The sequence below is a fragment of the Aulonocara stuartgranti genome (assembly GCF_965226115.1).
Source record: "Aulonocara stuartgranti genome assembly, chromosome: 7".
Taxonomy (NCBI): Eukaryota; Metazoa; Chordata; class Actinopteri; order Cichliformes; family Cichlidae; genus Aulonocara; species Aulonocara stuartgranti.
The window spans coordinates 10378638-10404104 of NC_138945.1; the positions used below are offsets into that span (position 1 = coordinate 10378638).

At 39.4% G+C, this 25467-nt stretch overlaps 2 protein-coding genes across 3 annotated transcripts in view; one reads left to right on the forward strand and one right to left on the reverse strand.

Annotated features, from left to right (window-relative positions):
• Positions 1-6649, forward strand: part of necab2 (N-terminal EF-hand calcium binding protein 2) — a 146511-nt gene extending 139862 nt beyond the window's left edge. For both annotated transcript variants that reach the window (XM_082540536.1, XM_082540537.1), the window contains one exon: positions 1380-6649. In XM_082540536.1, coding sequence (XP_082396662.1) covers positions 1380-1408 — 29 coding nt within the window. In that variant the 3' untranslated portion in view covers positions 1409-6649. The remainder of the gene's footprint in view (positions 1-1379) is intronic.
• A 2986-nt stretch (positions 6650-9635) lies between these two features.
• slc38a8a (solute carrier family 38 member 8a) lies at positions 9636-25079 on the reverse strand (the record flags this gene model as incomplete). Its single annotated transcript, XM_082541907.1, has 10 exons — positions 9636-10183; positions 11915-11966; positions 12047-12249; positions 12462-12609; positions 13927-14041; positions 17685-17742; positions 19587-19691; positions 20526-20682; positions 21914-22112; positions 24882-25079. 10 exons carry the CDS (start codon positions 25077-25079, stop codon positions 10081-10083), a joined length of 1338 nt encoding a protein of 445 aa, XP_082398033.1. The 3' UTR covers positions 9636-10080.
• Positions 25080-25467: the final 388 nt, after the last annotated feature.

The following is a 25467-nucleotide window of genomic DNA, read 5'->3' on the forward strand; positions in this document are numbered from 1 at the left end:
CTATATAATATCACATCATGAAATGTTTCATGAAATTACACATTTTCCCTTTCTTTATAGTTCAAGAAGATCTTTATAACTCTTTTTGAATTGTTTTATGTTTGGACATTGCTTCAATTCCATATTCAAACTGTTCCACAGTTTCACTCCATGCACAGAAACACAAAAGCTTTTTCTTGTAGTATGTACCTTCCCTATTTTGAAGTTACAAAAACCTATGCAAACTGTGAACTCAGTATATGGACTGTGCGCAGTCTGATGTGCCAGCCGACATTGGGCACACAGAAATATGCAGTTTTAGGAACCCCACATTCTTCCACTTGGTCTCAAAATAATTCTGCAGCATGATAATGACTCCAAACATAAAGGCAGAGACATTAAAGTACTACAGCAGATGGTATGGCCCCCACTGAGCTCTGACCTCAACAGTATAAAGTCAGTTTACATAAAGAGACCGAAAAAAAAGTTCAGGAACAACCTTCCTACCACAGAGAACGGAGGATGACTTAAAGACAAACAGTGGGAACATCAAAATATTTTTTGGTATCATTACAAGATTAATAAATAAATCTAAATCTGCCATTATGATTATTGATGAATCCTCATTTTGTCTTGTATGTCTAGTATACTGATTTAAGTTCACAGAAGGTCATGTCATAGTCGGAGGTTATGTCTAAATACAGTTTAATATAATTCATATACAGAATGTTATTTCTGCATGGTTGTTAGTTGTGGTGCATTAAAAAAAAATACACTACCAATTTTCATCGAACTAGTTACTCCTTTAAATTTTCATGAACATTTACATCAGATTCTTTCTGATCAACTTGGATCCAAAATCTGTTTCTTGGGGTTCCTGAGCAGTTGCTGACTTACCCTAGTAGTAGAATTATCAGTAGTGCAGGTGATACTGAGATAACACAATATGTGCTAATATTACTATAAAGGTGTGATGCAGTAGTACACAGTTGCAGAGCAAGTGTTCTATATAATGCTGAGAAAGTGATTAGTTTGTTCAACAACCCTGGATGTGTTATGTAAAATTTATAGGCATTATCTACAGAAACCTGGCTTTGGAATCTGCTTCATCCAAAACAACTGATGCTGGCAGGCATCCCTGCGCCGAGTCGCAGACTGTCAGTGACCCAGCTGATACTTGGCTGACTGCCTGTTTTATTGTCTAGTAATCACTTTTTTGTCCATTTCTCTTCTTGGCGCTCTTCTTTCCCCCACGCCTGTTCTGCTTTCTTCTCATTTCCATTCAATCCATTTTTTTTGCTCACTCTCCACATTGTTTTTTCACTCTGAGGCACGCTTTCTTTAAAAACTCCTTCCTTTCGAACCTTTTTCTCACTCGTCATCCCTCTTTCTATTTGCAGCCGTCTGGTGCAGCGTGAACAGGGACTGAGCATGAAGATATTCGACTACACGCCAAGACTCCTGACACTCCTCACTTCTTTAACTCCTTCCCCTCCAGCCCTAAAACCTTTTTTTCTCCTCTGTTTCACCCACCCCAATCCCCACAACCCCCAAACTCCCTCAACTCTTTTTGTAAGTACATGTTTACATAGTGCAAATGAATGGTGTCAACTGCGGTGAAAATTGAACAAACAGTGCATTTTACAACGTGAGATTACTAAAACATGTTTGCATCTCATCATGGTAGTTTGCTGGATTTCAAGATTGTGGATTACTTCATGTACATGTTTCTAATAGCTTTGAGCCACTGTAAGGTGGAGATTGTCATGTAGCAAGGACCCCGAAGGTTGAGTTTTCCATGTAGCAGCTTTTCAGTAGTCAGTTTGGGAATGCAGCTGATCACCACAGATAGCTCATCTGTGTAGCTGTCACTTTATAGTAGCTGCTTATTATATCTGTGAATATATCGCAGACTTTTGTTTATTTATTTATTTCATAACTGACCAAATTACCCTCGCATCAGCCATGACATTAAAATGAAGACTCGAAATACCTAGTTGACAGATTAGTTTGCGTTCTCAGGAAAACGGAGAAGTCTTTAGCTAGCTGTCCTCTCTTATGGATGTTATTTACCCAAAGCCATTTAAATATGACATTTAGCCTAGAATTTTATCTGGGAAAGTGAACACTGGCTCTGAATAAACAAGTGATTTTAATATGAGAGAAGAACCACTGAAGGGTAGAATAATGCGGTCATTTTACTGTACAGTTCCAGCTGTTCACCAGTTCATGAATAGGAAAGAAACAGATGTGCTATTATAGAGCAGTGGTTCCAGTAGTAACTTTAAATCCTCACATAACAATCAGTAGATGACCCCATAAGGCCACCTTTTAAGGTTAATAATCTTATAATGACCAAGTATATTTTATCTCCTCCATAATTTTCCGATTTTGTTGCCTTCGTTTGTTCTGTTCACTCTCTTAATCTCTTTTACATTCACTCTGTATACAATGGCTGTTCTGAGGGTAATGTCTCTGATGGTTTACTGGCTGTTACACGGTACTGTTTCTTTAAAGCACAGCTAATCCCTGTGAAGAATGATGTCGTTTTAACCTGGCACCAGTAGAAGAAGGCCAGCTGATGTCAGTTCTTCTCAAGGATTTGCATGTGTAGATGCTAACACAAATTCCCGCTGGTGTTTTTCGGTGTAGTTTTATTTTAACTAAACACATTTAAGGGATAGTTTCTGACGCGACACGCCCGCTACCTTGAGAAAGCGACTGCTTAGAGAGACAGGCAGCACCTCAGTGTTCTCCATGCAGATAAACACGGTTTGATTTTTGCCTTCTGTTCATGCATTCCTTGTCTGAATTGGTGATGGGTTGCTTATATTAGCTGTGTAAGTCTAGTGGAGATTGTACATATGAAAATGTTGTTCTGTTATGATTATATTTGCCTTTACTGACATCTTTTAGTGCTATGGTACAAATCTTATCCTCAGTGAAAGTGGCAGTAGCTTCACAGGTGCTGCAGCTTCTCTAACCTGTTTGTTTGAATCCAAATAGCTACCATCCGAAACAGATATATGAAGAACACTGAATATAAAGCCTTAAACATCACCACATGGTTGAGCAGGTAAAGGATTTTAAAAGGCAACTTCTTTTTGATGCATTTTAAATTCCCTGTAAGCAGAGAATTCCCCACTTTCGGTGTAGACATCAGATTGTGTTTCATTAATATATGACATTATTACCACGATGACAGGTCTATTCAGCTATTGAACATCACTGAAAGAATAGCCTTGAATTTGAAATAAACCTTCACAACACTTAGCATACTGTAGCAGTTAGATGAACCACCTCGGCATTAATATCTCGAACACGTGATCACATGTATTGCCACTACTGAACCCACCTTTAAGTGCAAAAAAGTCAATGAACAGGAGGATATTATGGAAAGTTACAGCTCTTGCAAATTCCAGGACATCAGGGTGAAATGGAGGACGGACATATTCGACCTTTACATTAAAACCCAGATGAGCTTATTATTCGGACGTGACATCAACGATATTGTTCGGTAAAGTCTGAAAACCGGCTGAGTTCAGTCTTCACTGCACATCAGCCCACACACACTGTCAAACAATCAGATTTAAAAAAGCACAATGTAAAAATGAGTGAATATTGTGACTTAAGCATAGTAGAGTATATTAGAGGTCAATGAGTATGATGAGAGTATGTAGAGATATATTACTGTCTAACTGGGTAAAGACTTGTTAATGAATCACTGCTCCGTTACAGCATTATTCTTTCAAAGGTGCCATCTTGCCATCCACCTCACTGTTGAGTCTATTCTCTCTTCACCTGTGAAGACAGAGAGTCTGTCATCTGCTGGCACTGTGGTGGCAGTGAGCGGGGATCCAGCTACACTGACACTAATGTTGATTGTTACCTACTTTTAGAACTCTGGGCTGCGCTCAGCGGGGCATGACTGTGTGACACGTGGAAGTGTTGAACATTATTACATATATGGTAACAGAAATATGTATAACAATAGGCTTGTAGAACAGGCATGCAAAAGCAGTATTGCATTATCTGTGAAAATGTATTTACCAACCTGTGAGTGTCTCTTTTAAAGGTACCCTGTGGAAGTTTGGACCACTAACAGCATTAAAGAGCAGAGATTTCACAAATATAGCAATGAATGTGTTAAACAGTGTATGATTTGGGCTATAAAGAGATCTGCTTTGTTTTATAAGGAAGAAAGCAGCGTAAGAGGGACTATTGCTGTGCCACTTATCATCTAACTTGTTGTTTTGAAATGGTCCAACTAAAATGAAATTTGCAGGGTTTAAGAATAAATCTAGGTGCTAATCTGGACCTGATAAAGTTTCAAAACCAAGTCTTTCAGAGGAATTCAGCAATGCAGTGACTTCTGCAATTATCTGACTTCTGAAATTAAAGTATCAAAACCTTAAGTAACTAAGTAGAGACTAAGTTGCAAAATACAAAAAGTACATTGATCATGAGATGTGTCTGTCGGTTCTCCGTCATGCAAGTTAAGGTAGCCTTGAAAGCTTGAAAAGAAGACCACTTAAACACTTAAAGTACCTTGAGGTGGTCAGGTTTGACTTGATCTGTTAATACAGCCTGTATAGTGTATGCAGTTACTACATTAACCCCACAAGGTGAAAGGTTACCCAATAACCACCTGCTTAATATTAAAACCACAATACTTTGACAAGAAAACTTCACAGGGTACATTTAACCTCTCACTTGTTGGAACAAAAGCCCCAACATATACATATATATCTCAAACTCCAATCCTATTTGCGTTCAAGAAGGAGCTACTGTATTCTCAATACAAACAAAGCCATATTGCATGGATTAGTGTTTACATATAAGTGATTTACTATACTGATAGCCATAGATTTACAGTACTCAAGCCTGGCTGAGTGCAACCCACATGTTCTAATTAAGGGATCTCCCTTTGTGTACATTGTGCCCAGCTTGGCTGGGTTGTGTATATGAGATCGATAGTAAGTGAATGGTCAGAAACACCAGTACTGTTTCCTGTTGATACATTCCTGAATGTCCCTCAGACTGTGCAACCTGTTCTTTTTCTATCCTCCTACTTCTCAGTGCAACCCGTGCTTCGTCATACAATGAAAGAGTTATGCCACTGAAATGTACTGAAGCATGGCTGAGCAGAACGTTTCCTGGTAACATTGTGAAAAGACGGCAGAGGACCTACAACATGTTGAGATCAGGCCTTCTGTAGGCGTGGATTAGTTTATGTAATTGTTGTGATACTGGTAAACAGGAAACATGTCACCTGGTTTACCTCAAGAAACCTAACATAGACACCATAAACGTGACACCATAGACTATACATAAAAGATGGTCATAGCCACCATGATGTCACCAATCGGTTCTTGCCTGTGGCTCTATGATGCCAGCCAGACTCCTTTCCTTCCTCCTGCAAGTGCATGATGGGATGCAGGCCTGATTCACAGAATCGCTCAATTCAGTTAGTTCACCTTAAACACAATAGCTAGCCAGTGCCAGTCTTTTCACCCAAGGCAAACACTCAAAAAACTAAAGTCATGAGAGAATGGCATTAACCACAATGTTGGTCTTCGGTTTTTAAGATGGGTTCTTAAAAATGATATCCTGAAGGTCATCAACAAGTTTTAGGCATATGCAGTGCAGCATTTGTCTCCACCCTGCTCTGCAGATACATCAGACAGAATGTATTTCACGAACCTGGAGCTCCTCTATCTAGATCCTTTGTAAAACCAACTCAACCTGGCCCTAAAGGCACAGAGTAGGAAATACAATCTGCATGGGTGATCATGACCTACCCTACCATCACAAGTATTGCAAACCAAAGAAGCACTTTAAGCTCTACACAAATGACCTCCTTAGCCATTGCAATATATACCCCAACTACTCTGAACCACTAGCAACCTTTGCTATGGTGACTGAACAAACACCTTAAAAAGAACTTCCCAAGAACACCAGAGTGCAGCTGGCATGAACCCAATATTTGGCTTCCCTTGCAAGGTAGAACCAAGTCTCATTATCTGAGATTTCTATATAAAGACTGCTCCCTTTGCCGTCACTCAAGACATGCAGGCTACATCCATCTTTTATTTAGAGTCTATCCAAGAGAACAAGCCAATCAGTAATTTGCCAAACTGACCGACATCATGGCCATAACTCTTCCTTTCTATGGCTGTGTTCTTTTCTATTCTTCAACTGAGTGCATGTCAACTGAATGTCCAGTAACTTCTTTGCTGTAGTATTAGGCAATGCTACTCAATGGGTTTTGTGCATTTCTTACCTTCTTTGTTTTCTAGTATTCCTATGAAAGAGACAGAGACTTAAATCTATTATATAAAATATATGACTAGAAAAATGGCATTCAAGAATGAACATAACTTTTATGGCAATGTTTAATTAAATATTAATTCTTAATGTATGTTTCAGTAAAAAAAAAAAAAAAAGCTTTCTCTTCTTAAGTGTAGAGACTTATTGCAGGGATGCAAGTATTATATTTGGTCTTTAAAGAATATCTTGTTGAAATTCTAGATGATGTAGAGTGATGCAATTCAATAAAACTATAAAACTGAAAACTGTGCTGTATGGCTTTGATATTAAATGCTGCTGGTTATTGGGAATTGTGCTTTTTCTTTTCCTTCCTGTGTAAATGTTGTGGCAGATGTGTGATTTGAACTTTGAGCCATAATATGGTAATGTTCAGTCTGCGTGCACACTACAAAAAATAAATTATTATGGGTTTATCTGGTGTGAAACCTATAATGTGGTAAATGTTTCCCTAGCATGTGCTCCAGAATAGCTTTACTCAGAAATACGTTGGACACAAAAACTTAACACTGGTGTTATACATCAATCATACAGAACAAGCATAGCACTACATTAGCTAATCAGCAAAAATGTCCATCAATGTCTACGTACAACTCTCAACTCAGTGCAAAGTAGTATTTAGACACCATTTAATCACAAGTCATTATCTCTCTTTTTTCCCACAGTGTGCGTTTTGTACTGTCTTCCTCCCATTACCGCCCCCCCAGTCACGGCCGCCCCTCCCTGATCCTGATCCTGCCGAAAGGTTTCTTCCTGTTAAAAGGGAATTTTTCCTTCCCACTGTTGCCAAGTGCTTGCTTAAAGGGGGTCGTCTGATTTTTTTGGGGGTTTAAAGCACCTTGATGTACTGCTGTTGTGATTTGGCACTATATAAATAAAATTAAATTGAACTGAATCCCAACAGGACACCAGACGCAAAACCTTGTAGAGCTATTCAGCAGTGCTGTTGAGCAAGTTAATTATAAAGTTAAATATTCATGAGGTAAGCCATTAAATTAGTAAAATAAAACTGCAGACCAGTAGATCACTGGGGGGAAAACTGAGCATGCTTCTACCAGTTGGTGAGTGGCTGCAGGAGATGGTTTACTCTTCCTTGCTCACAGTTTTGGATGCTGAACCCATAACATCCTTGTGATTGCTTTGGATAGGTTATTGCTTTTATATTGTGCGTAACCCCCAATGATTCAAAGTGCAGGCTGCTATTCAAACAGAAAATAAATAAGTAAAATAAGTTTACAATTTGCTTTATTCAGTTGTCTTTTTCTTTTGTCCAGTAAAATTAATGTCATGAAATGGCTGTGTGCAGGCAGGAATAGGACCCAGACGCAAACAGGACTTTAACTCAAAATACAGCTTTATTCGCTGAATGGGGGAAAAGGTGATACAAAACTAAACTGGGAAATTCATAACTAATCATACGGAGAGGCACACAAGGAAACACAGCCAAGAGGGAGGATGCGACAAAGGACTGAGGGAGACGCATAAACACACAGAAAGATAACAAGGGACGTGAGAGCACACAAAGAGCGCAGCTAGCACGAATAATCACAACTAGAAAGGCCAGGACCAAACACAACATGACCTACACCAGAGGTTCCCAAAGTGTGGGGCCCACCCCCTGGGGGGGGGGGGGGGGGGGGGGGGGCGCGGTATGAAGATAAAAAAGAAGAAGAAGAACTCTTGGCCACTGCTAGCTTAATGGACAGGTTTCTGATGGAGCGCCCACGCAAACGCAAAGCAGGAGATGAAGCATTGGCAAATATGTTTCCAAACCAACTTCCTTCCAAAGACTAGAAAATATGGTGAAGCATATCTTCCCTTTGGCTTCACCTGCACAAGTGCAAAGGTAGGTCTCCCCTGCAGAATTGGTTTTCCCTGTGTCGGGAGCAGCGCTGGGCTCTTCAAATCACGGAGAAACAGTATCCGACATTCTTGATTTTTAGTTCACAAACACTTCTTGTAATAACTAACTATTCCTGACATTTTGGAGATGTTAGCTCTTTATACAGCAAAGTTACAGCGGGATACAAATAATATCAGGCTGATCCTGCCACAATTTGTTCCCTTGGTTCAAATCGCGGACAAACGGTATCCCACAGTTGTTTGTTTTTTAACCCATTTTGAAAAATGTATTGATAGCAATGTTGAATATTATTACACAGGAAAAAAACAACTACACATAAAATAATCACACCGTGACGCCTCTGCCTTTCTAAATGGAGGGACAGTAACTGCGTGTGTATGTGTAAGCGTGTAAAAACTGCAGATAGAGACAAAATACTGTTAATCTTACTATCTTCCATTCTGCAATCTCATGTAAACAATAACATGGTGCACAGCGTGACGTGGAAAAAGGCACATGCCTTTGACATTGCATGACGAACTCTGTATTCCTCGTCCACACGTAAACGCAAAAAAAGGAGTTTTAAAAAATCTCAGTTTTTGGTGATTCGAAACATCGTTTACATGTAGACGAAAGGTCCAAACGCATAGAAACAGCTGCGTTTTCAAAAATACCTGTGTAGGTATGGACGTAGCATAACAGAGTTAGTAGTTACTTGTAATATTACTTGTAATTTATTGCAGTTTACTTGTATTTGCTTAATTGTTTACTAAATGTTTGAGGTGTGAAATAAAATGCAATGGAGTTTGAAAACAAAATATTTTTCTTGTAAAACAAAGGGGGGCCTAGCAAAAAACGTTTGGGAACCACTGACCCTACTTACACTGACGGGAGACTATCAAAGTAAAACAGGAAGTGCACAGAGACGCAGACTGGAGAGGGAGAGAGACAGAGGGAGCACAAGGGAGAGCACAGACGTGTCGGGCTGGGGAAACGTGGAATAAAACACGAGGGGAAACAAGAACTCACAGATACGCAGGGGGTAAAGACACGAGGGGAAATAACAGACTGATCAAAAATGCATGAAAATTCAAAACACTGGTAATTAATACAAATGTCAAAATGTAGGGGTTTTTTTGTAAGACATTAAAAAAATGACCTATTTACACACAAAAACCAAATATTCACGTACAGAAACATAAAATTATCCTCTCTCCTGAATTCATGTTGCAACCTCAAGCTACTGTTGTGGCAGTCTTTTATGGCTCCACCAAAGGCCTACCCACATATCAGCAGTAACAGGCAAGCAGGAAATGATGAAAAAGATTTATCATTTTTAAAAAAAAAGGTAATGTCTCATTAACACATCCCATTTGGCCTGCATGATAATATTTTTTAAGTTTTAATGGCTCTTGATTATTTATGTTGCACTATTGAGAATATTTTTACTTTAATTAAAGTAGAATCTATTCAAGAAAATGTGAAAAAGGTGCCGTGTGTCATTTTATAACACTCTACAATATTAAGATAAAGCTCTATACTAAGCTTTGTACAGATAAAACTAAGTGTAGAGTTTTATTTAGGGCGTTAAACTGATTGTGGCAGTGTGTTATAAGACTGTAAGCACAAACTATAGAAAATACCTGAGGATTTCATGTCAGCAAGGCAAGAGGTACGGACATAGATAATCATATAGCAAGTAGGAATAATTATCCCAAGTGAAACTAACATCCTGTACTTGAGGAGGGAGACATGATTGCTGGCTTCAGTCCTTTAAAAACCATAAGCTGCAAGTTTTGAAAGGCTGCTTCACTGATCCAGGGTCATCTCCATGTGCTGTTAAAGAGCCATAACTCACCATCGGTTATTTCACGTTTATTCCCCACTGTCTGTTTCTAAAAACGCTCGGACCATCAAGGGACGTGGAAAAGTCAGATCTTTCCGAGGAGCTGCATAACAGCGATGGTGGTGCTCTGGCCAAATATGAAGGCTCCACAGATGAGCATCACCACCCCCCAAACCGTGAAGATGACTCTGGAGGACAACAAGTGGTACCAAGTGGTCAACAAATGATGGGACTTACTTTCAGTAACATCCTTCAACCCAATCTTAACTCACTCAATGAAACAGATGGTGCAGCAGCACTGAATTTAGTCTGACCTTTACTCGTGGCACTAAATAAACCAATCATCACGTTTCATTTTACCCTTTTTGTCTTGCTTTACTTGCAGACTGTGCCGTAGGTTGTACTGTTTCTTATGATGCTACAGTGCAAGTGAGAGAAAAATTAGGAGTCAACTAATGGTTCTGTAGCCCTTAGAGTTTTGCCAACTTATCGCACCATTATTAACAGAGCGAGGTCATTACAATTAACAAAAAATCTGAAAATGTTTCTCCAAAAGTTTCATCCTTTTAATATGCATGTGCCAGCCACACATAGGTGGGTTCATAATTGAGTTAGACACAGATACAGCTTGTGGATTTGATTTATTCTGAGGAGGAATCTCTGAATGAGCAAACCAGCTGACAGACAGGTTCACATCCTGAGACCTGCGACTACTATTAAAGAATTCCTTAAAAGGTTGAAACCACAAGATTAAAAGTTTAACTGAAACTTTACATTCCAGCCATACACGCTTAGAGGATTATATTCATGCATTTATCTCTCTTAGTTTCAGCTTTCTGCACGAAAAATTTTGTGTAAAAATTGGAAACACGACTATCATCATCTACAGCAACTGTGTCAGAGGATGTTAATCATACTATGAATATTTTATCAAAACAGCAGCTTCAATGTCTCCAGGTCATCAAGTTAAGTTTAGTTGCTCCTATTAAGTCACTATTTCATAAGTTGTCTGACAACAGAAAACAACAAGAAATATGGAGAGCATCAATCCCACCATAAATGTAGAAAACACTGTAGCTGTGTTAAAACACAGTATGAGGGGACACAGAGAGCACAAAGAAAAACGCCTAGTTTTGGCCTTCCTTAGACAAATTTCTGATGCATAATGATGTAACCTATGAGAGCAGTGCTGTGATAATACTTAATAAAGACTGATTTCTAACAATCCCACTAATGAAAGGACTTCATTGAATACACAGGTTCTGTTTGCCCTGCAGCTTGACTCTCAAGTGTGTCTATAGTTGCCCCAACTGAGTCACTGCAGTTTAGTTTCTCTATGTTATCATCAATTTAGCAACTATTTGCCTTACAAAAGGCAACAGGGAGTTAATAAATTATAAAAAGTTAAGTGTGATTTGTACTTTTTACATCAAATTCTCAATGGATATAGCAATATTATCATTTTATGTATGATAAAAATCTGGTACTGTGACAGTCCTGCGTTAGAACTCTTGATTTGCATCTTGATTTTACCGGATGTCATCCCAAATTATTATGGATTTATGAATTAGTCAGCTGAGTTGTCTATATCGCTTCTGACTAGATGTTTGCTAAATTAATCACTTTAGCTTCAGATTCCGATAACTTTATTTATCCCCATGAGGCAGTTGAGAGTACAGAGAGCGGCACATACAGTGAAATAGAATAAATGCAGGAAAAAGAACAATAATGATCATAATGATATGGTTGTCACACGAAAACAATTTGAGATATAGTGCAAGCGTGAAGATCCAGTCAAACATCCATGCAGGCATTTCAGCTTATTATGCAAACTTCCTTCATTCTTTGTCTCTTCTTTGGATTACCTTCCATCTGTATATTTGCATTACATTATCATTTAAATGAAGTTTTTCCCTCACCTGGTCTTACAGGACACCGGCTCTGACTGCATGGCAAACATCAAACAGAGCCCTGTTCAAACACAAACACAAAGTTTTAACAGCACACGTGAAACATTGGTCATAACACGCATCAATAACCAAGAGCGCTACCTGGGAAGATAAAGATGAAAAATGCGCTGATCCCTCCGATGACACTGATGACCTTGCTGATGTCTGGTACAAACACAGCGATGAGCAGCGTCGCGGTTATCCACAGGACCGTTAGCATGTAGCGGCTGCGGCTTTCAAAGTCTACCGTGACCACGCCGCTGCGTCTCTGTCGCCAGCTCAGCAGCAGGTCCTGGATCACTGATCTGAGGAGCAGAAACAGATGCGTAGCCACACACTGTCTTTTGTAATTGAAACATTGCACCCTGTGAAGACGATTTAGGTGCTCGCAGTTTGTGTCTTTGCCCTCACTTCACGTAAGAGTTTTCAAATGTGAAACTTTGCTTTAACTGAGAATCGCTTCATTTAAATGGAAAAGTGAGCCAAGTTAACAAGATTCAACTGAAGAGTTGCTGACCTGCCGAGCAGCAGGGTGATGGGATAGATGGTGATGATAGAGATGCTAAACAGCAGCCTCGCGATCAGCATTAGGACATCGCTGCTAGTGTACGACATTAAAATGTCAGGCCTCGCGTCCTTTCCAAATGTCAGGAACCCATAAACTCCTGCAACAGAGAAGTGTGAAGGTTTACAGTTACCAACAACTGCAGCTTATCTGCAGCCACAAATGATTTATAATCATTTCACGAGTTATTTTAAAAAAAAAATAGATATAAAACTTGGGTAAAGCCACCTTGATGTAACTCATTGCTTTATGAGGTAATGGTTTTAATCCTTGACTTGAGTGTTTTGGGGCATCACCAGCTTTTTTTATGAAACCCAGCATCACAATGAGTGAACCTGAATGAAATATGAAGGTTGTCCTGTAGAAGCAACTCTGAAGTCACCTTAAAATGCCTAAACAGGCCTATTTGTGGAGTTATTTTGAAGATTATTTTGAAATTAACTTTGTGGTCACTGAAATTCTGTTGATTTTGCAGAGTCACAGGTTTAAAAAAAAAAGGCTTAAAAAGCAGGCTGACTTTGTCCCAAAATAAACTGAAAATTCTCCTCCCATTCAGTCACAAAGGTAGTCAAAACCTATGGCCTACCCTTACTCTATCGTCTTTCTTATTATACATAGAACTACAAATTACAAAATTAATTGAATGTTCAAAAGAGCTTCCAACTAGCAGATAAGATAATCAACCTTTTAAAAAGTGTTTACAAAGGCCATCAACTCTGGTCATTTTCCCATCGCCTTCTAAAGAACTCAACTTCTTTTTTGCAACCGAAAGAGTTGCCCTCTGTTGGCCTCTGTGAGCAGAGTGAGGATTACTGTCAGTTCATATTTTTTGTGTATGCGTATGAGGTTAAAACTTGTACGTGATCACAATTTCTTTCCAGAATTACAGCCAAGCTGAGCCACATTCAGAGCACCTCAGATGGCTGCAACTCCCTGAGCCTGGTTCTGCCGGAGGTTTCTTCCTGTTAAAGGGAGTTTTTCCTTCCCCCTGTTGCCAAAGTGCTTGCTAATAGGGGGAAATATGATTGTTGAGTTTTTCTCTGTACGTATTATTGTAGGGTCTACCTTACAATATAAAGCGGCTTGAGGCGACTGTTGTTGTGATTTGGCGCTGTATAAATAAAACTGAAATTTAAAGCAGTTCTTTTTTTTCATTGGGCTCAACAAGAGTTTAGTACAATACATAGGAACCAAAAATGGAGTATTTGATGAGTAGTTACATATTTCATCGGATGTAATGTATATTAACTGCATAGCTGTATAGTATGTAACTGCAAAACTAAAATAAAGTCCATCATTAGTGAGATAAAATCAGTATTCAAGTAATAAAAAACGTGTATAAGAGTATATAACACATAAGATATGAAATATAACTTGGGTGGGTTGTGGAGAGAGGAAGCAGAGGAAGTCATTTGACCTGTGAGGGAGTAAATGACGAAGCAGAAGATCATGGAGATCACAGAGATGAAGACCCAGTGAGAGAGCCGCTGGTTCTCCAGGCTGCTGTAGATGGCGATGGACGCCTCGTGACACTGAAACCAGCACAAAGATGTGAAATTCAATCACACTTTAAGTATAGAAGGAAACAGTAACAGTGCCCACAGTCAGACAATCCCCTGACACATTGAGCCAAACGCTTCAACCAGGGAATAGTCGCTGGTCAGACTGCATGTCTCTGTAACAGTCTGCGTCGGATTATTCTCCTCTCTTTGGATCTCATAGTTCAGGCTGGTCTTATTATGTCTGATGTTACTGCCAGTGTGATGAACTGAGGTAGGAAATAAAAGAAGGTGCACGGGCTGTGTCAGTGGCACAATAGGGCTGAATTAATCCTTCATAGATTTCAGGATAAAGACTCTTGTCCCTACTTGATCCCAGCTGCCACCGGGCAGTGTAAAATCTCGCTTCCTTTTTCCTTGCCCTCCCTTCCTCTCAGGATCTCATCAGCCCTCTATTCAACCCTTTGCCCTGCAATCACTCACCCTGAGGGAGCGTGTCTATGTGTTTGTTTGAGAGGACATGCATCAATCCTCTCACACTTTCGCCTCCTTTTATTAGATCCCGCCACTAGCCTTCAGGGGTTACCTTGGCAACTTGGGAAGTTACACATCAGTCTGTCCTGCTTGAGACTGACAGAATGATCTTTTTTCCATGCACTCTGCCCTGCTATTAAATATGAAAAGCTCACTCTGCGGCGCTCCCACGGAGCACAGTGAGCGGCAGCTTGCTGACCTTTACACTGAAGTTAAACACACTCTCCTGAGAAGCCTTAAAGATTAAGTGAGAACACCCACTCTCCAATATGAGCCATTATATGCTACATAGAAAGTTCTATATTACATCAAAGAGCAAAAAAACACACAAAACGACTTCTGTGTTTCCAGCCCAATACAATGGACGTGAATGATACGATGTGAGAGTGTATTTAGCCAAATAATCTATACGTTTTGCTGATGTTAAATTTAGCTAGACATTATCAGACATAAACATTTCCTGAGGGAAATATCAGCTTTATACACAGCTGATCCACCTAATGGAGCCCTTGCAGTAGCTTCATTTTATATTCCAAAATCTAAACATCTGGCACGCACTGAGTCAATAACGCTGAGATGTGCATCCTCACATCCTCACTTCTGCTTGCGTCGAGATATTTAACACCCTCCACCTGCCCGTCCGCCTGATGCAGTAAGAGCACTGACAAAGCACTGACAGCAGTTTTAAAGCTTCTTTTTGGTACGTGTTGAGCAAACATCGTGCATCTCAGACTTTGTCATAGCTTGGCCCTCTCGCTTGTAATACGCCCCAGTGGCTAAATGGTAAGGCTGCATACCTCATGACCTTGGCGCCTATACTTTCCAAGCACCTTTGGTGTAAATATAGATGGATTTGCTTTGGTTTATTTCTGTAACCTTGTGATTCCCCAAATCTCTGTCATAAACCGATTTGCCAGCTTCTGTGTGAACGTAAAAGTATGTGACTTGTTTTGGCATTTTAATTTTATCTGATGGCCGCAGCAGTGATGCAGAGAGGCTGTCCAGGAAGAGTGAGGGCCATGCCAACTATAGTTTAGCATTATTTTTTAACGATAAAGCTCTATTTTGATTCCTGAGACTTTATGGAAGAAAGAATCAAGACATGGAAGATTTCTATTCTTATCCAACTGCAACTACGGTGCTTCATACACGATAAAATTACAGGATGACTGCTTCAACATTTACACAGTCACATCTGTTTTTGGACAATGGCACATTTTTTTGCCTACATTCACCAAAACAGTTGATTTTAAATGAAACAATCTGTGTAACTGAGCTGCAAACTTTCCGCTTTAATTCAAGGGGTTTAACAATAATTTTCAACTATTTAGGAATTGCAGTCATTTTTATACACAGTCTCCCATCTTCAGAGGCACAAAAGTGATTGGACACATAATTTCAAATAGGGATTGTTTTTAATGCTTGAAGGTCCTTTGCAGTCAATGTGTGCCTGAAGTCGAGAACCCATGGACATCATTAAATGCTGTATTTCCTCTCTTGAGATACTGTCGGTGGCCTCTAATGCAGCTGCCCTTAGTTGCTGCTCATTTTGTGGCTCTCTGCCTTCAGTTTTCTGTTCAGTAATTGAACAAAATGTTCTGGTCTAAATTCTTTGTCCTGAGAAACTTGGGTTGATTTTGCACTACCCTTTAAATCTACCACCCAAGTCGTCAAAGTCCTAAGATATGCTTTGAATCATTTGCTCTGTGAAAAGCCATCTAATCTGTGTTGCAGCATTTGGCTGATCTGAGCAATCAGTATAGTCTTTTTCCACTTCACACTTCATCTAACTTCTAAAAACACTAGTGGCCTGGTTCCACTAGCAGCCATCCATACCCATGCCATAACATTCCTTCCACCATGTTTGATAGATAATCTTATATTGTTCAGATCATGAGCTGTTTCTTTCCTTCTTAATACTTTTCTCTTTCCATTGTTCCAATAGAAGGCAAACTGGGTTTTATTTTAAATAAAATTTTAAATAATTCTATTTTTTTAGCTGTGCCACCTGTTTCAGATGTTTTCTGGCAAAATCTAATCTGCCCTTCGTGTTCTACAGCAAGATGCAAACAATTGCTTTGCATCTTGCTGTAAACCCTCTGTATTCATATTGATGTTTCTTGATTGGAGACTATGATCCACTATGTTGGTATAAAGAGTCAAAATTACAAAAATTGTTATTGCTCCAAAACATATGGACCTAATGCCTTTAATAGCCCCGGCTGCCTCAGTCTCAGTGTCCTCAGCCTTAAAAGCACAAGAACAAAACAACACTTTTCTTGTTATTTTCTGAAAGTGACATGGCAGCTGTGTCTGTATCATTTACAAACATAAGACCCATATTTTAAATTACAGCAAATTATCACATGTCATCTAAACGCATTCTCTCCCATTACGTTGGTTTGTATACATCTACAAATGTCAGCTAAATTAAAACCATTGAGCCATTTATCAAGCTTTTTGATTGTAAGAGCAGTACTTCAGATTTTTTTCCCACTCACATTAAGAGCAAACTTTAACCTTATCTCAAGAAATTTGGCTAAAAAATTAAATTAATTCCTCCACTGTTATTATCTCAGGCAAACAATTCAAATTCTCCTGCAAAACAACAAAACGCTGTACTTAACCCCCCCCCCCCCCCCCCCCTCGTGTTTGCTATCTTTCCAGTACAGCGAGATCATTTATTTGCCAATGTATTTCCACTTTGTTACCTTTATACCTTTTGTTTTTAATTTCCTGTCTTATTATTTATTATTTTTGTAAATGTCCTAATCGTTTTGCAGAGGCAAATGAGTCATGCTTTTTACCATTTATCTCAATGGTTTTGGGGGCAGAGACATCAGAGCCACATATCTAAAGCCTTTATAAATACTGAAGTCCAAAATATCTGCAGTATGACTAAAAGACGTTCAGGTGAAACATTATGAAGACGTGGCTCATTACCTGCTTAGAAATTACTTGCATATTTAGCCACATATATACACTTCCAAGCAGTTTTTCCTGCTGATACATTACGTACTCCTCCACAGACAGCTGTGCTTGCACTGGCCTCCAGCCTTAAGGCAGCACGACGATGCAAACACATGCTATCCAAGTTTTAGATGAACATAAACATCAACATATTTTAAATTGCTGCACTCACTTGGAAACCAAAGCAGATGGTCGGGATGACACTGAACATGGCGGCCCAGGAGTTCATCCTTAAGGAGGAAACACAAGAGTCATTTTCATGGATTCACAAATGCCACCGGAAGAAGAATTAGTCTATTATTGAGGCACCGCTGATAATGCCATGGCATTTAGAGACTCTTCACTCTAGAGTTACTCTGTCAATCACAGGCAAATGGGTGATAAGAGCTGCCGAGTTAAGTCAGTGATCCAGACAGAGCAACACAGGGCTTCAAGTGGACAACTGCGTCTGTCCTAGTGGCCTCAATTCAGACAGATTTATGAGGAAGCTTTACAAAAGCCATATTTCCTGGGTGCAACCTCAATATGTGGACTAGCTCTGGTGATGAAGTATATTTACGACACATAGATGATAACTAAAAGATGAAAACTTCATCATCAAGACTGAAAAGAGCATTTAAGAGAAGAGTTAGAATATGTTTATTAGAACTAGACAGGACTGCTGATGCCTACCTAACAGTCAAGAAACCCCTTTCTGCAGCACCCCCTGGTGTTGGGTGCCAGTATCAAAAATGTGTCTGCATAGAGTTCTGTGAAGAGGAACGTTTTCAAAAGAACCTCCATTGGCAGCAATAATTTGAAGTGATTGTTTTCCATATGACTTAATCAGTGTCTCACATTGTTGTGGAGGATTTCTATCCCACTCTTCTTTAAAACAACGCTTCATGGATGGATGAAGTTTTTATATATATATATATATATATATACATATATATATATATACATATATATAAAACTTCATCCATCCATCCTTAACAAGGTTACCGGTGGAGCCGGTAGGTTACACTCTGGACAGGTCATTTGCACCATTCACACCTATGCCCAATTTAGGATCAACTAAATTAACCTAACCTCACTAAATGCATGTCTTTGGCCAGAGTACCCAAAAAGAACATGCAAACTCCACACAGAAAAACCCAGGACCCTTTTGCTGTGAGGCAGCGGTGTTAACCAGCATGCTACCTGCTACGGTCGCTCACCTCTAGTGGCTCTCCCTTAATGAGAGAGTTTTTTTCTCCCTTTCCTGTGTTCCAGGTCTGCCTCATGAGCTGGAGCTGAGGTGTGTTGCAGCTCGTCAGCCACGACTGCCATCTCAAACCGCCACGCCCCTTCCACGTCCCCCATTTGCCAGAACTGTGAGCTACAGTGGTTTGGGCAGCAGGCGGCAGCTGTGTGTGAATTTAAACTCTGTGTAACTTTGACTTTCTTTCTTTGTTGTGAGTAAAAGTATGCCTTTACAGTGTTAATAGTTAATCACAGTGGAAGCAGGTAGGGGTGCTCTGCCATTTTTGTTTCAATTGTTTTCTCCTGTTTTTAGCTGGACAGGGAGCTCAGCCACTGTATTCTGTTTTTGGCTCGAGAGTTCTTGATGTGTTTTCTTAGTTTGTTTTGTTTTGTTTGTTGTTTTTGGCCTTGGAGACCGTGAAGAAAAGAGCTTCCCTGTGTTCATCTTTACTTTAGTAGTTTTGTGTAATAAATCACGTTTAATGACACCTATTTTTCTTTTTCACTTTGTTACTTTCTTTCTTTTTTTTAACAAAAGTGATTCCATGGTGTAGTGGATAATGCATTTGCATTATATGTGAAGGATTTAAAATTGTTTACACTAAATATTATCTAAGAGTGAATCAGCACAGTTCTAAAAATAAAAATAAAAAACCAAGCATTGAGCTGGAGAACTGAAAACAAGCGAATCAACCACAGCATTGATAATTCACTGCACTCTCGATGCTGCCAGTCTGTCCGAAGACCAGTCTGAACCTCACTTCACTTACTGTTGTGACCAGTGAAGCAAGCAGATTGTTTGGAGCCCTGGAACCCATTATTTGTAGCCCTCACACACAAACGTACGTACCCATTGGTGTGGAGAGGGCTGTTGTGAACCAGAACAGAAGGCATGGTATGGTATTTGATGATGATGGCTGTGGTCAGGTAGGTCGCAGCCAAAGTACCCAGAACACTGTGAGAGGATGGAGACAAAAAGCCTGCTTCAGACAGAAATCAGACTGAAACATTCAGTCCAACATAAAATGAATGAGAGGCTTACTTGAGGCTGACCAGGGTCATGTTCTCTACTCATTTATCCATATAGAGACATGCTTGACCTGTATGCTCTGAATAAATGAGGATCATAATCCTCTTCTTTAAGAAAAGAAACGCTGCGGCACCGTAAAGCTGAGTAAGCACACCTCCAAAACACTTTAACAAATCTGAACACCAGTTTTGCAGGCTATGCTACTCCTGAGAAACAACCTTTATACTTCACCCACCACACAGAAACCTCAAAATTAGGTCTGCAACTGACTATAACTTACACAACAGCTTATGGCCTGTGAATGGTGATATTAGAAGGGCGCTTGTAATAGGATTTTGTATTAATATTACAGTAAATATGAAACTGTATGCTGAGCCAAGATGTTAAAGTTGTCATGAAGGCTGCCAGCAGGTAAAAGGTCATCGATCTTGATAACATTAATCTCCTCATTACTTATTGGTTTCCTATATCGTGATCATTTTTCCTAATTTGACAGTTTGGCCTTTGGGTGGCAGCACAGTGAAGTTTTTGAAATAATCAAAAAAGAAACTGTGAATGAAAAGTCTCACACAAATAATCATAAAGAAATCAAGTATTTTTCAGTGGGTAGTTCAGGCATTGTGACTAAAATCTTTTGGATACAGCTGGGTGCAGCAGGAAATATGAATGATAAATTTGAACCGTCCATTAGCTGTCATTATCACCTAATTTAAAAAATAATAATAACTACTATAAGTGCCACCACATGTAACACCTGACCTGATGTATTTCTGAATGCTGATCTCTTTGGAGATGGATAATGGCAGGATGAGGAAGAAACAGAGCAGCACCAAAGCGAAGCGCCGGTCCATGTAGAAGTGTTCTGGCATCTCTGACTCCGGAAGATTAGTTACCAGCTCATGCAGGGAGTCGCTCACTGACAGACACAAAACAGCGACGTAACAACACACATATATCACAGATGTGAAAGTTAAATGCATTTTTTTTTAAAACAGAGAAAATGCAAATAAAACTGCTGTCTAATTCATGAACAGCAATCTGCTTCTACCAATTTCCCTGCTTGCATATCTCAGTTTGGTTTTAAAAAAATAAACTTGAAAAAAGATGTTGCTAAATGAAAGTGCTGAAAAGTCCAATTCAAAACAGATCACAGTGGTAAATGTGCCCAAAAACCTAAATCAAAAACACATTCTTGTGCTTCAATCGCTTTCCTTTTTTCTAAAAAAGTAAAATATGTCTAGAAATCCATTTACAAACTATGAATCTGTGGCTCCATAAACTACAGATGGATGGATTTTATAAACCAAGTGTACAGATTTATATATTTTTCCCACTGGCCCTTCAAGAAAGCTGTATTTTAGAGGATATGAATTATGAATCTATTTCAGTGCCTGTAATCTGGACAGAAAGATTATATACAATAGGATCCTATCATTTAATCACTTTAAATCTGCATTTCATTTTAGAGATGACACGAGCTGAGCAAGGCTGCCAAAACTGCAGTTGCTCTGTGGTTTTGAAATACACTGTTGAACATTTATGCATGTACTGTCTATTTGCATCACTCTCTGAATTATTTTCACTCTTCTAACTGACATTTAGTGCATGCTCACTTCTTTGAAGTATCAAACTGAACTGTATGAAAGAGGCAATATCAGGGCTGTAAAATTAATGTAACAATGTAGTACAAAAGTCTGCACTTCCTCTTCCAGCCACTTGAGGCTGCCTCCAAAAGCAAACTGATCCCCCATGTTTCATTTTTATTAGTAACATAAAACAAATCTGTCACTCAACACAGTTCAATCGTATTTATAAATCTCTAGTTCACAACTGTGACATTTGACATTTGCTGAACAACTGACATTAAAATCCACCAGAAATGTGTCGAATCAAACCTGCAACGAGCTGCAGTGGTTTCATGTTGCTGCAACACAGAGCCAACAGATGCATTTCTGTACCACTGTGTCTGCATTTATCCATTCAAACACAACACAACACTGAGAGTTCGAACTAAATACAGTATTCAACACACTCTGAATAGCTCCTGCTGGCAAACAATGTTGGATAACAGGAAAATGATTTTTTTTTTAAATAGTAAATTTAGGAAATGATGAAAGATTGAAAAATAAAAGTGAACATTAACTCACACTTTTCCAGCTGGTCATCCACTATGACCAGAAAGGCCACAGAAATCATGAAGAGGTTGAAGACAAAACAGATCTCACACAGTTGGCCAATGACATGCCCACATATCTTCTTCACCACCGCCTGGTAGGTGCATTGGCCACTAATGGACGAGGAATAGCCCAGGATAATCAGGCCACTAATCAGGAACACGAGGGAAACCTGAGCAGGTGAAGAAAACCAAGACAATAAGACAATGTTAAATCAACTTCCAAGTGTTATTTTGACTGTGTTCTGCTCAATACATTTAAATGACAAAAGCCTAAATTCAGTCAAACTGAATACCCTTTGTTCACGTGCAGCTCTAGGTCCTGAGTCCAAAAGTGCTTGGTAAATAAAAGATCATCAGGAAACATTAAAGTTTTCTTTTTGCCCGTGCACGTTTGGGAAACATCAGTGTTTCACTAACTTCTGATCAGGTCCTCGTGTCTATTTTTAAATGTATTGCATACTCTGCTGATGGATAACATAAGTGAAACTAATACAATTACTAAATGCCTGCGTGGATGCATGTAATTTATTGGCAGTGTGACAAATGTATTTAATGAATGACCCCATGGAAAACTAAGAAATGCACTGGGTGTCACAGCAACTCAATAATGCACTTAGACATGTAATGGTGACATTGTCAAGATGACCTGTTCATGGTCAAACTGAGAAATCAGAATATGGAAGAAAGGTGATTTAAGTGGCTGTAAATACATGGTTGTTAGTGCCAGAGAGGCTGGATTAGTATTTGGATACTGGATTATGCTGATCTACTGGGAGTTTTCCACTCAATCATCTCCAGAGTTTATATAGAACAGTCTGAAAAAGAAAAAATATCCAGTAAGCACTAAGTCTTGATATGAGAAGTCAGAACAGAATGACCAGACTGTTTCAAGTTGATAGGATGGAAACAGTAATTCAAATGACCACTTGTTTTCTATGCAGGAGAGCATCTTTGAATTCATAAAATGTTAAACCTGGAAGCAGAAGACCAGACCAGGTCTCATTCTTGTCAGGTAAGAACAGGAAACTGATATATGATATCTGGGACTCTCCACCATTTGACCTTAGAACTGAAGGAGCTTCTCGGATGAGAGGTGAAACGTCTTCAAGTAACTTAAAGAAGTCCAGACGCTTTTCTTTGCAAGCTCCTTTGACAACAGGGAACTGAGGCTACAGTTTTCCTGTTCTGGGCTCACCAAAACTGGGCATCAGCAGACTCAGAAAATATTGCCTGGTCTGATGAGTCTTGATTTCTGCTGCAACATTTGAAAGGTAGAGTCAGAATTTGGCATAAACAACATCAAAGCATGGCTCCATCATGCGCTGTTCAGGCTGGTGGTGGTGCTGTAATGGTGTGAGGGATATTTTCTTGACACACCTTTGGCTTCTTAGTACCAGATGACCATCAATTTAAATGCCACAGCCTACCTGAGTACTGTTGCCTGATGTCCATCCCTTTATAACTGCTGTGTACCCATCTTGTGATGGCTGCTTCTAGCAGGACAGCACGCGATATCACAAAACTCAGATGAACCGAAACTGGTTTCTTGAACATGACAGAATATTCACTGTAATCTAAAGACTTCCATAGTCACCCGAACCCAATGCAAATGACAAGTGTACAACAACTGCATGATCGATCATGTAAATGTGGACCAAAACCTGTGAGGTATGTTTCCAGCACCTTGTTGAATTTATGCCACAAAGAATTTAGACACTTCGCAAAGCAAAAAGGACTCCAGCTCCGTCCTAACACGATGTATCTGATAAAGTCTTCAGTCAGTCTATAAACAGTGCTACCAGCTGCAGGTGACTGTGCCTGTGCACACTCTTAACTTTAAGCCTCAACAGTATCCAAATGGGGGATTTGATTTTAACAGTTCAGTTCAACCATCATTACCATGTATGAAGGGGAAATGATCCACAGCAGGGATGTCAAACTCTATACACATAGTGGTCCATATACAGCCCACTTTGATCCAATGAGACTACATGATAAATGTGTAAAATTACAGAAAAAGTTAGTTCATTGCTCAGACTGTCCTGTAATTATAAAATATGACGTTTTTGCAATGGACTGACTAATAACAGAAAAACAGGAACTTTCCTGTTATTTAATTGAGTAATAAAAAATAAAATACAGGTGAAAGTTTGAAATCTATGCACTTCTTTATATTTTCTAAAGCTGTCCAGTGGGCCGGATTCATTCATCTATCATTAGTTAAAGACCAAACTAGAGCTAAAAGTAGAGCAAATATTGGAATTTTGTTAGTCACATATAATTACATGCAAAAAGTTCACTGAATACTAACACATGTTAAATTTTAAGTGTGAGTATTGTGACACCTGTATATTTGTCTTTTTTCTGCCCCTTAGTGGCCAAGAATGAATGGCTGCAGCTTTAATGTTTAAAATCTTCACTGAGTTTTATGAGTGCAGAGAGTATCCAGAGAGGGTAAAACAAGAAAAAAAATATAAGTCTTGAACAATCTTTGCTCTGTGGAGTTGCTTTGCTAAACAAATTGCCAAAATTACAGTTTTAGAGTCTGCACATTAACAAGAAAAAGACTTTGTGGGGATTTCTTTACAAACTTTTGGACCACTATAGAGGCCAAGTGAGGAGAACATTTGTATTGAGATAAGAATAAAGTGAATTTTAAAGTCCTGAGGTCAAGTCTAACATGGCCTCTCCTGCCATGTGGAGAAGATCACAGTGTTTTTAATTAATCTCAGAGGGCCCCAGTTTAAAGGAGATAAGATGTATCACTTCCACTCAAAAACCTCCCAGAATCAATAAATATAAAACTGTTATTGCTGATAAATAATCTTTTTAAAAAAAGGTAATTTTGTGTATTAGACAGGACTCAGTGATGCAGGGGGAAAAAATTCAAAGTGTGAATTTTTGTATAATATGTCTTTCTAAAATGAATAAATACCCACCAGCTCCACGGTGATAGCGCTGTGGATTCCTCCGGCTCTCTCGAAGGCCCAGGGGAAGTTGAGGAGCCCAGCACCCAGAGCGGATTTAAGCATGATGAAAATGGCCCCCACAGAGCCCAGCCGGGGCCCAACGTCCAGAGGTGGCTTGGGCGAGGCTGAAGCCAGAAGACTGATGCTCTCTCTGGCCAATTCCTCCATGCTCCGACCGCCAGGAGACTCACTGCGCGATACTGCGGTGCTCGCAAGTAGACTGCAAACAGGAGCAGGTCACTTGGATGCTGGGCTTGCCTCTCATAGGGGCCCACTGAGCAAGGTGGGCCGGCTGGAGAGCGGTTGGAGGGAGGGGTGGATCTGCTGCTGCTGCCTTCAGGTGCTGCTCAGAAACTTTTTACCTGTCTTTTAACTTAATCCAATGGATCACTTTCATATTGTTGTTGTTGTTATCTTCCCAAGACTTTCCTCTTTGTTTTGGTTTATTTTGTTAAAAAAAAAAGGAGAAAAAAAATCGAAATAAAAAGAAGTAATATTTAATCTGCCAAAGGACTTATTTAGAAAGCGTTCAATGTGCAAATTATTTGAAAACAAA